General features: G+C 46.4%; 1 protein-coding gene across 8 annotated transcripts in view; it reads right to left on the bottom strand.

The window, feature by feature from the left end:
* PRIM2 (DNA primase subunit 2) overlaps window positions 1-1,893 on the bottom strand; it is a 309,065-nt gene extending 307,172 nt beyond the window's left edge. For 4 of the 8 annotated variants that reach the window (XM_073336323.1, XM_073336328.1, XM_073336327.1 and 1 more), the window contains exons 1-2: window positions 1,165-1,236; window positions 506-674 (exon numbers count right to left, since the gene is read on the bottom strand). In XM_073336323.1, the coding sequence (XP_073192424.1) occupies window positions 506-659 (154 nt within the window). In that variant the 5' untranslated portion in view covers window positions 660-674; window positions 1,165-1,236. The other 4 variants (XM_073336325.1, XM_073336330.1, XM_073336324.1 and 1 more) reach the window with 4 other exon arrangements.
* Window positions 1,894-12,341: the final 10,448 nt, after the last annotated feature.

Here is a 12,341-nt window from a genome sequence, read left to right as displayed (position 1 = left end):
AAATGTTCATAAACATTTGTACAATAAGTGATACAAACATGTCCAAATTTAACAGCTATTCAGAATTCATTAAGTGTTTTTCACTTACAGTATTTTGCAGTACTTAAAACTCAATTAGCATTAATGAAATTAAAAAGCAAAATGTTGGGGGCATTTACGCACACACAAACAGGCTGCCAAAATAAATTTTGTTGTACTTTTTTTTATATTTGTCAACTAGAAATTACAAAATATTAGTAATGGAAATATATGCTTGAAAAGTAAACTAGAAGTAGAAGTGAAGACATAAAACACATAGGAAGAGTAGATGACAAACATGTTATTCTGATGCTAAAATAGTTGCATTACATGGGAGTCTTCTAGCTCTGGTAACTGATGTCAAAGTAAGTCTCCATCCCACTTTAACATTGTTAACATCCTATCACTCACTGACTATAGATCACCTCTCACTGCATTTACCCAATGTGCAAAAAAAATGGTGATGAAGATTTATGGTGTTACTCACATTTAAGCCTATCAATGGCAAAATTTTCAAACTCAGCTAAAGAAATATTCTCAGTGGGAGGCTGCAGGTAGAACTGCAAGCTGTGAGGATACAGATCACCTCGTCTATCACCAGCCAGCCTTCCCTTCAACCTTTTTTCTCGAGAAAACTCCATTTTCTTCAAGAGAAACTAGAAAGAAAAAAAAAGTTGCACAACAATAGTTGTTAGTCGCCATATCTTCATCAATAACCAAATTTTGCCCAAAAAAGAGGGCGACATTACATCACTACCTCCCTGGATCGTGGAACAGACTGCCCGGTGGGCCAAGTTAACAAGAGCAGCAGCAACCTGAAACCGAGTCACTTTCAAACCTGGAGTGAGCCGGTTCAGACAGACTCGCTGGGACCCTCCTGCCAATTCTTGGGGCTTTAGCATCACCACCCCCGAAGAGACTGGGAGCCCCCCCACGGGACAGGACGGTGGAAGCCCGCACCCCTCCCCAGACGGGTCAGGAGGATCACTCCCACTAACGGGACGGGACACCGGCGGGCCGCCCTCAGGCGGTGCCGGGGAGCGGAGGCAGCGGCGCGGGCCCACGGCTCCTTGACCGCCGCGCACAGGGCGGCAGCGCCAATCCCGGACCCGGGAACGCGGCGACCCGAGGACGCGCAGACCTCACCCGGCTGCCCTGCCTCCACACGGACCCAGCCGGCTTCCCGCGCGCAGCGCAGCCCCGCCCACCTCGGCTCGGCTCGGCTGGCCTCACTTCCGGCCGCTGGGCTCCGCCTCTCACCCCGCCCCCGCCAGCGGCACCCGCGCGGCGCCTGACTCCGCCCCCGCCGCGTGATTGGGTGAGCGAGCGGAGCGAGACGGGAAGTGGAGGCGCGGTGGTGGGGGGTTGGTCTCTTTCGCGCCGCGCCGCCCTTGCAGCCCACGGGTCGCCGAGCGGCTGCTCCGCACGCCCGGCGGGGGGCGGGGAAGGGCGGGGCGGCGCGGCGGCTCAGCCCCTGGGGCGGGCATTGATGCTCAAGCGAGCGGCAGCAAAGCGTGGGGTGCAGGCCCAGCAGCCCGGGGGGAGATGGGGAGCCAGCGCCTGCCGCCGCTCCTGCCTGCAGGTTCAGTTTTGTCATAGTAAGAGGGGAACCGTGTAGGGCTTATGGCCTGTCAGCAAAACTGCTGCTATGCAGCAGCTCCCACAGCGACGTCAATTCCAGAGGCCTCGCTTCATTACGTGCTTAATTCGGATGCCCCCACGTCCCGTTTTTAAAGGGAGCGCCCCACCCTATTTAAGCCCTTCTCAGGTGACCCTTTTCTTAAAATCAGGCAAATTACCCCGTATTTTCTGTCGTGCCCCTGCTCCCCATCAGTACTGGTGGGTCCTGCTGCTGGCCAGGTCCCTGCTTGCCATCCTCCCGCCCACCAGCGCTGAGTGTGCGGGTCCAGTGGCCAACCGTGGGAGTGGGTGTGTAAGGCTGGTGGCGGAGAGAAGATGCAGCGAGCGCTCTCCTGCTGATCCATCAGCGCAGCCCCCAGTGCAGGCCGGCTCTCCGCCAGCAGGGCTCCACCACTCTCCCATTTCCGTCCGACACTGGCTGCACGCTGTGGTGGTTGATGAGGGTGGGCAGTCGCCGGCTGGTTACATGTTGCTTCTGCGGGCCACCCATCAGCCCTTTACATGCTTCCCTTCTCGTTGTTGTCTCCCTGCTTTGCCACTTGTCTTCCCGCCCCAGCTCCCCTGCTTCTCCATATCCTCCCCCCCAGCCCCAGTGTGGTGTGTTCTGTTCTCCACTGTGCAGAGAACCAGCCCCTGGTCAGAGCACGGAGCTCACCAACAGCCTGGCTTCTTTCCTTCCACCAGTGCCTCTGGCTGGGCAGGCACCCTGGGAAAGCCCAAGACCCTCCGGCCTGGGGTGCTGGCCAGGAAGAGTCAAGCCCTACATGTGCCAAAGCCCTGCACAGCACTGGCCTCGTCTGTCCCTCAGCTAAGCTCTGGAGTGGCGGGGGGGTGGGGAGTGATTTCCAGCCTATTCACGCCCCAAATCTGCAAATTCCACAGCAGCCCCACCCTCCCGGGCAAGGGCTTACCACCCTCTTCGCACACATCCCACCCTGGGTCCTGCCCACCTGGAGCTGCTCCATCCCCTAGGCACCCTCCCCTACTGAGCCACCTCTCTGGCCAGGTTCGCTGAAGTCCCTGCAGTCAAGATTGTCAAAAAAGCTAACAGAATGTTAGGAACCATTAAGAAAGGGATAAATAATAAGAAAATATCATAATGCAACTGTACAAATCCATTGTATGCCCACCTCTGGAACACTGCATGCAGTTCTGGTTGCCCGTCTTTAAACAGATATTTTAGAATTGGAAAAGATACAGAGAAAGACAGCAAAAATTATTAGTGGTATGGAACACCTTCTATATGAGGAGAGATTAAAAAAGACTGGAAGTGTTCACCTTAAAAAAGATGACGGGTAGGAGGTATATGATAGAGGTCTATAAAATCAGGATTGGTGTGGAGAAAATGAATGCGGATGTGTTATTTATGCCTTCACATAACACAAGAACCAGTGGTTACCCTAGGAAATTAATAGCCAGGCACCACGTTTAAAACAAACAAAAGGACGTACTTTTTCCACACAGTGCATGCACAGTGGAACTCACCAGACCAGCCCCCACAGGAGCTGGGGAGGGAGTACCACCCAGCTCCGCTCCTGGCCTCGACCCCAGCTGCTAGCCCCATGCCTGGGGTCCCGGCTGCCGCCCCTGCACTCCATGGCCAGCTGCAGGCCTTGGCCTCTGGCCAAGGGTCCACTTCTGGCCCCAGCTGTGGCCCCAGCATCTGCTCCCTTTCCTCTGTCCACGTTCCCTCCTCCTGGAGCTGTGGCCCTGCTCCTGGCTCCAATGGGGGGGGGGTACGCATAAGGTAAAAAGCTTGGGGACCACTGCCATAAACACTTCCAGAATTTGAGTAACACAAGATTATTTTACAACAGCTGCCAGAAAGTAAAGGTGCAGATAACCTAGGCACAATTGCTTTTAACAGAAAAAAACTCTCAACTCTACCTTTCTTGTCTCAGTTCCAATCCCAACTTTGACTGCCTATTACCCTGCTTCTCCTGCTCCCACACAGCCGCTGGCTCATCTGACCTCAGGATATTACTTTTTTCCCCCGGTACTCCAGGGATTGTGGAGACCTCTACTGGCTAGCTGTTGAAGTGCAGTACACAGTGCCATTCACTGACTGGATCCCTTTCCCTCCTGTATCCAGTAATCAGACAGCAGGCTAATGACAATATCAATAGTATTTTGAAAGCTGGGAGGTGGTTTAGGCACAACCAGGGTGGATTTGATTTAAATCATTAGTCAGGAAGACTCAATTTAATCATGGATTTCTACATAAAAGTGCATTCTTGTTGGTTGTTATAACCTTAATACATATTCTTTACAACTCAGAGATAGATGGAGGTTTCATTTTTAGAAGGTACACTACGTTTCAAAGTGATTTATTTTGAAAACTTTTCAGATTAGTTTTACAGCTATATCTGAAAATGAATGATTGTTTGGTTATTTCATTTACCAAAGGTAATTGAAGCAGATAGTTCACCTCCCAATGACTTCATAAATATCTCCAATTCAACTGGTTAATCATTAATATTTGGAGGATTTTCTTGCCATGCTGTATTAGGAGAACATCACCATACAGACATTTAAATTGTTTTATTTAACTAAAACAACAACGTTATGTATTCTAGGTTTGTTTTTGTTAAAATTGTTTTTAACTAAAATAGTTAAATGAAATACTTAAAAAAAATAGACTGTCAGCCAGGGCAACATGAGAAACTTAAATATTGGCTTCTGCAGGTAACTCAGTTGTCTTCACCTTCATTTTCCTGTTTGTTCATAATCTGGAAAAGAAAAACAAGCTTTCCTGCTTTTCCAGGTCCCAAACAATTTCTCAATTTGGAATGAATTAGTCCAAAGAAAAAAGATATTCTTTCTACACCAGCAGAAGAAGCTACTGCTGTTAAAAGTGAGATTGTCACTTCAACAGTCTCTGAATCCAAGTGCTTAAATGTGGTTTGACTTTCTTTAAAACATCATCAGCAAACATGTATTTCTTGAATGGTTCATCCTTAGCTCTGAAGTTTATTATAGTTGGCATTATGGACGGGTGATTGCTGGATGTCCATGTCATAGCCATCTCCTCTTTTTCGGCAGTTAAGGTTTGTCCCTGGTACCGAGTACTGAGAATATTTGCAAGAAAATGAGCTGGAGATAATGCTTGCCCCATTCGTTTTTTTAATGCTTGTAATTTAACTCTGTCATTGCATATTTCTCTTTTTAAGATCTCACTCAGTTCCTTACAAATTTCAACAGCATCATCAATAAAACAGCTATTTCCCTGCATTTTGTTCAAGGCTACAGAAATAGGCTTCAGGGTACTCAGCCTGTGTTCAACATTTCTCTTAAGCCCAATGTTGAGAACTTTGGCTGTGACAGTGCCACCTATTTTTTCATGATTTTGTTCACAAACTGTCATCAGATTAGGCCAGTTCTTGATATAGTGCTCAAAACAGTCCACTGCTCAGTTCCATCACACGTCTTATGGGAGAGTTAGCTTGGTTCCTCCCACCTTTTTCAGAGCAGCTGCTGCAAAGTGGTTGTTATGGAAGTATTTTGGAATTTCAACAACATTAGCCTATATTTCTGGAACACTGAAGTCTTTGGCTAGAAGGTGCATCCAATGAGCACTGCAACCGTACATTGTTAGCTTGGGACTCCCTTCACTCTCTTCTAAATAATTTCTTCTCATCTTGGATACTCTTGCAGCATTGTCTGTGACCAAGCTGCATACTAGACATTTGAATTTTGTTTCACAGTTTGTTATAGCTTTTACTGCTACTTCTTGTACGTATTCTGCTGTTTCTGCATTTCCTGATGTATCAGTTGTTTCTGTAAGGAAGACATTCCCTTCTTCTGTAGTCACACAAGCACATACAACAGGATCATTGTGGACATTGCTCCACCCATCAAGACTCACGTTAACAATTTTATCCTCTAGACCAGTGGTTCCCAAACCTGTTCTGCTGCTTGTGCAGGGAAAGCCCCTGGCAGGCCGGGCTGGTTTGTTTACCTGCCACATCCGCAGGTTCGGCCAATCGCGGCTCCCACTGGCCGTGGTTCACTGCTCCAGGCCAGTTGGAGCTCCTGTACATCCCAGGCCACCACTTCCAGCAGCTCCCATTGGCCTGGAGCAGCGAACTGCGGCCAGTGGGAGCCGCGATCGGCTGAACCTGCAGACACGGCAGGTAAACAAACCGGCCCGGCCTGCCAGGGGCTTTCCCTGCACAAGCGGTGGAACAAGTTTGGGAACGCTGATCTAGACCTTTTGCACACTGCTCAATTTCTCTTTCATACACTTTATCCAGCAATTTGCCTGCAACATCTGCTCTGTTGGGTGTACTGTATCCTGGTCTTAATGACTGAACCATGTTAATGAAGTGTGGCTTCTCAATCATACAGAAAGGAGAGTTTGTTGCATAAAGAAATCAGGCAATTTTTTCATCAATTACCTCTTTTTGTAATCTGCTGGTTCTTATCACAAATTTAACTGTGGTTGTTTCTGGAAGATGGAGATTTTTTTTTCTTTTTGCCACAGGTGATATATTGTGGCTATGTGACATACATGATGTGACTGAAACACTATCATTGGCAGATAACTCTGAAACTATAGAAAATGATGGTGATCTTGAAGGTGGATAGTCTTCAGAATCCTGTATGTCAGGGGTGGGCAAACTTTTTGGCCCAAAGGCCACATCGGCATTGCGAAACTGTATGGAGGGCTGGGTAGGGAAGGCCGTGCCTCCCCAAACAGCCTGTCCCCTGCCCCCTATCCACCCCCTCCCACTTCCCACTCCCTGACTGCCCCCCTCAGAACCCCTGACCCATCCAACCCCCCCTGCTCCTTGTCCCCTGATGCCCCTTCCCGAGACCCCCCCACCTCCCTGTCCCTGACTGCCCTGGCCTGCTCCACACCTCTGCCCCCAGACAGGCTCCCCCGGGACTCCCATACCTATCCGACTCCCCCTATTCCCCGTCCCCTGACCCCCCCCCGAACCTCTGGCCCATCCAACCTCCCCCTGCTCCCTGTCCCCTGACTGCCCCGACCCCTATCCACATCTCCACCCCTTGACAGCCCCCCTGGGACTACCACGCCTATTCTACCCCCCTGCTCCCTGACTGCCTCTGGGACCCCCTACCCCATATCCAACCTCCTTGCCCCCTTACCATGCTGCTCAGAGCAGGAGGAGCTCACAGCCCGGCCGGAGTCAGGCATGCCACCCGCGCTGCCTGGCAGAAGCAGTGGGCCAGAGCGCTGGCGGCATGGTGGGCTGAGGCTGTGGGGGGAGCAGAGGGCTAGCCTCCCCAGCCGGGAGCTCGGGCCGGGCAGGACGGTCCCACAGGCCGGATGTGGCCCACAGACCGTAGTTTGCCCACCTCTGCTGTATGTTGAGGATGGATTCTCCTAAACAAAATAAGTCAATGCAGTTATTTAATTATTATTACCATACTGCTCATTTAGTATTACTCATCACATTCAGTGACACTCAATTTTAAAGGTGAAATTGTAAAAGGAAGATCTGCCTATTTCAGCTATTTATTTTGTATCACAACTGCATCTAAAATGATAGTACCATAGAGTAACAGCTACATTTTTTGCTCAAACGTGAGAATTCAAGCATAGTCCAGAAGGAAGACAGTCCCTCACCAAAGGCTCTTAAGCAAAATAAGCAGTCATGGCATAAGAGGGAAGGTTCTCTCATTGATTGGTAACTGGTTAAAGGATAGGAAACAAAGGGTAGGAATAAATGGTCAGTTTTCAGAATGGAGAGAGGTAAATAGTGGTGTCCCCCAAGGTCTGTTCTGGGACCAGTCCTATTCAACATATTCATAAACGATCTGGAAAAAGGGGTAAACAGTGAGGTGGCAAAACTTGAAGATGATGCAAAACTACTCAAGATAGTTAAGTCCCAGGCAGACTGCGAAGAGCTACAAAAGGATCTCACAAAACTGTGTGACTGGGCAACAAAATGGCAGATGAAATTTAATGTTGATAAATGCAAAGTAATGCACACTGGAAAACATAATCCTAATTATACATATACAATGATGGGGTCTAAATTAGCTGTTACCACTCAAGAAAGAGAGCTTGGAGTCATTGTGGATAGTTCTCTGAAATCATCCACTCCGTGTGCAGCGGCAGTCAAAAAAGCTAACAGAATGTTGGGAATCATCAAGAAAGGGATAAATAATAAGGCAGAAAATATCATATTGCTTCTGTGTAAATCCATGGTACGCTCACACCTTGAATTCTGCATGCAGATCTGGTCGCCCCATCTCAAAAGAGATATATTGTAATTGGAAAAGGTTCAGAAAAGGACAACAAAAATTATTAGGGGTATGGAACGGCTTCCGTATGAGGAGAGATTAATAAGACAGGGACTTTTCAGCTTGGAAAAGAGGCGACTAAGGAGGGATATGATAGAGTTCTATAAAACCATGAGTGGTATAGAGAAAGTAAATAAGGAAGTGTTATTTACTCCTTCTCATAATACAAGAATAAGGGGCCATCACATGAAACGAATAGGTAGGAGGTTTAAAACAAAAACAAGAAAGTATTTTTTCTCGGAACGCACTGTCAACCTCTGGAACTCCTTGCCAGAGGGTGTTGTGAAGGCCAATACTATAACAGGGTTCAAAAGGGAGCTAGATAGATTCACGGAAGGCCCATCAATGGCTATTAGCCACGATGGGCAGGAATAGTGTCCCTAGCCTCTGTTTGCCAGAAGCTGGGATTGGGTGACAAGGTATGGATCACTTGATGATAACATTCATTGCCTTTGGGGCACCTGGCATTGTCCATTGTCAGAGGACAGGATACTGGGCTTGATGGACCTTTGGTCTGACCCAGTATGGCCATTCTTATGTTCTTATGTTCAGTCCTTAAGAAAGAAGTATGAAATAAAAAAGTTCACCAACCTGAAGATCCTGCATGTTCAGACATGTTCCTTTCATTATCTTCAACACACCTTCGTCATGAGAAGGTACACCTCTCATGATGTCGTCTCATTCGGGCAACCAGGACTTGAATTTCTTTGTTGCACTGTTTGCATTTTGCATGCATGCCTGTCTTACCCACAGACAGAGGAACTTCATTAAAATATTCCCAAACTGGGTCTCTCTTATGGCCTGCTGCCGTTATAGGTTTTCCCTTCCAGTGAGAGAAAGGTATGGTAGATCTCAAATCAATGAAGGCTACACTCAGAAAGACCTTCAGACTTCTTGAATATGCTGCTCAAACAGTTTCACTTTTTTGTTTCTTCTGCCTGTCCCTCCCTTCTCACATTTATCTCCAGACTTCTCCTTGTCCAGATCTATTTCACATCCAACAATCTTCTATTCATTGAACTTTTTGAAACTTTGCACTTTTAGAGAGAGGTAAGGGATTGACTCTGTGTACACAAATTTGCAGAAGGACAATGGGATTGAGGTCTGTTATTTCTCACCTCTATATATTATTTATTTATTGGAAAACATTTTTCCTGTTAACAAGCATGTTATCTCTGGAGACACAAATCCACAGTTTGAAAACTGCAAAACTAAGCATCTTTGATGGTATCTTCTAGACTGAATACTGAGTCCCATTGGGTAGATAGAAAGATTAATCTAAATAATCTATACAGAAGCCCCTGGAGCCTCATAAGATTGGGTCCCTAATAACATGAATATATTGTCTCATACTATAGAATTAGAATTTATAATCCCTATTCCATGATGAGATATCTTTGAGCTACAATGTATCTTAATTAATGTACATAGGTTTTTTCCTCAAAAAGCATTTTATCAAAAAAAATCTGATTTAAATTAAAATTTAATTAAATTAAATTAAAATTTTTCTAGTTTTTTTTTAAAAATCATTGATTTTTATTCATCCTGGGCACAACCAACTACACACAATGCTAATCAAACAACCTGGCAACAGAAATATTACACAATGAAAGTGATAAGTAGACAGATGGTTCCATATTGGGTGTCTCAGGCAAACTTTTTTACTCAAATATAATATGTTTGTCCAACCTACCACTCCTCGTACGACACTTGACCTGCTACTTCATTAAAATTATGGAACAGTACTGAGTCTGAATGAGGGTGTCCTGGAACTTGTGGGTCACAGACAGTTTACAAAGCTGTTTCTGTCAGTATCCTGGATCATTCACCATTGAAATGAAATAGTCATGCCATCTTCAGAAGTTTCAGCTGCATATGCACCTCTCTTTAAGCAGTGCTTCCTTGAGTATCTGTTCAGTGTAAATTAAATCATAATAAAGTATGCTGACAACACTCCATTTTGGTGATTAAAAGACAGAAGGATATAATCAAAAAGCAAAAAATTACCTGGATCAGAGCAGTCAGGACTATAGACAACAAGGCAAGATTCAGCAATAATTCATAAATTCATAGATTCCAAGGCCAGAAGGAACCACTGTGATCATCTAGTCTGACTCCTGTATTACACTGGCAATAGAACTTCCCCAAAACAATTTTTAGAGCATAGCTTTTAGAAAAATAGCCAATCTCTATTTAAAAATTGCTATTGCTGGATAATCCACCACAATCCTTGACCAATTGTTCTAATGCAGGGGTTCCCAAACTTGGTTCGCGGCTTGTTCAGGGTAAGCCCCTGGTGGGCTGTGAGACACTTCGTGTACCTGAGTGTCCGCAAGTAGGGCCACTCGCAGCTCCCTGTGGCTGCAGTTCACCGTTCCCGGCCAATGGGAGCTGCGGGAAGCCGCAAGGGGAGCTAAGGGGATCCGCCGTGGCAAAGGTGCCCCTCAACAAGGCAGACAAGATCATCCAGCAGCTGGCGAAGAAGTGGCTGTTCCTTCCCCAGAGAGCCAGCAACGAGCTGGTCTGCATCGCCCACAGGCATGGCGGCGCCAAAGTCCCCCGCATGGGCGACCTGTGTAACATCACAGTGATCACCCACGCCTTCCGCCTCCTGGCGTGACCAGACGCCACGGTAAGGAACATCACAGTGAATGCCCTGCATGACGTGACAAAGAAGCGGATCCGCAGAGCCCCCTCCAACCAAGACATCGCCACCTTCCTGAGCAGCTCCCTGGATGGCGAATTTGGACGGGACCAGCGTGACATCAGGTGCCACAGATCAGGTCCAATGACAACACCATCGTCACCCCGAGCGCCAGGAGCATGCTGGAGAGGACCCTGAAGGCTGCATCCACTCGCTCTATGTGGAAACCCTGAAGCGTAAACTGAACCAGGGTAAAGCCTTCGAGCTGACAAGCAAGTGGGACACCAGAAATCACTTCCGCGCCGGGGGCAACTTCACCCGTTTTGCTGATCGGTGGTTCATCCACCATGCCCGGCTCAACTGCGTCCCACTTAATTATTTGCTCCATTATCTTTCCGAGTACAGAAGTTGACCGGTCTGTAATTCGCCGGGTTGTCTTTATTTCCCTTTTTATAGATGGGCACTATATTTGCCCTTTTCCAGTCTTCTGGAATCTCTCCCATCTTCCATGACTTCTCTGTGATAATTGCTAATGGCTCAGATATCTCCTTAGTCAGCTCTTTGAGTATTCTAGGATGCATTTCATCAGGCTCTGGTGACTTGAAGACCTCTAATTTGTCCAAGTAATTTTTAACTTGTTCTTTCACTCTTTTAGCCTCTTTACCTCAGTCTTTAATGAGGAACTTAGGGATAATGGTAGGACAACAAATGGGAATGAGGATATGTAGGTAGATAGTACCACATCAGAGGTAGAAGCCAAACTCAAACAGCTTAATGGGACTAAATCGGGGGGCCCAGATAATCTTCATCCAAGAATATTAAAGGAATTGGCACATGAAATTGCAAGCCCATTAGCAAGAATTTTTAATGAATCTGTAAACCAGGGGTTGTACCGTATGACTGGAGAATTGCTAACATAGTTCCTATTTTTAAGAAAGGGGAAAAAAATTATCCAGGTAACTACAGGCCTGTTAGTTTGACATCTGTAGTATGCAAAGTCTTGGAAAAAATTTTGAAGGAGAAAGTACTTAAGGACATTGAGATCAATGGTAATTGGGACAAAATACAACATGGTTTTACAAAAGGTAGATCGTGCCAAGCCAACCTGATCTCCTTCTTTGAGAAGGTAACAGATTTTTTAGACAAAGGAAACGCAGTGGATCTAATTAACTTGATTTCAGTAAGGCATTTGATACAGTTCCACATGGGGAATTATTAGCTAAATTGGAAAAGATGGGGATCAATATGAAAATTGAAAGGTGGATAAGGAACTGGTTACAGGGGAGACTACAATGGGTCACAGCAAAAGGTGAACTGTCAGGCTGGGAGGAGGTTACTAGTGGAGTTCCTCAGGGATCGGTTTTGGGACCAATCTTATTTAATCTTTTTGTTACTGACCTTGGCATAAAAAGTGGGAATGTGCTAATAAAGTTTGCGGATGATGTGAAGCTGGGAGATATTGCCAATACAGAGAGGGACCGGGCTATCATACAGGAAGTTCTGGATGACCTTGTAAACTGGAGTAATAGTAATAGGATGAAATTTAATAGTGAGAAGTGCAAGGTCATGCATTTAGGGATTAATAACAAGAATTTTTGTTATAAACTGGGGACACATCACTTGGAAGTAATAGAGGAGGAGAAGGATCTCAGAGTATTGGTTGATCACAGGAGGACTATGAGCCGCCAATGTGATATGGCCGTGAAAAAAGCTAATGCAGTCTTGGGATGTATCAGGCGAGGTATTTCCAGTGGAGATAAGGAGG

This window comes from Lepidochelys kempii, chromosome 3 (assembly GCF_965140265.1).
Source record: "Lepidochelys kempii isolate rLepKem1 chromosome 3, rLepKem1.hap2, whole genome shotgun sequence".
Classification (NCBI taxonomy): domain Eukaryota; kingdom Metazoa; phylum Chordata; order Testudines; family Cheloniidae; genus Lepidochelys; species Lepidochelys kempii.
This window is presented reverse-complemented; position numbering and strand designations above follow the sequence as displayed.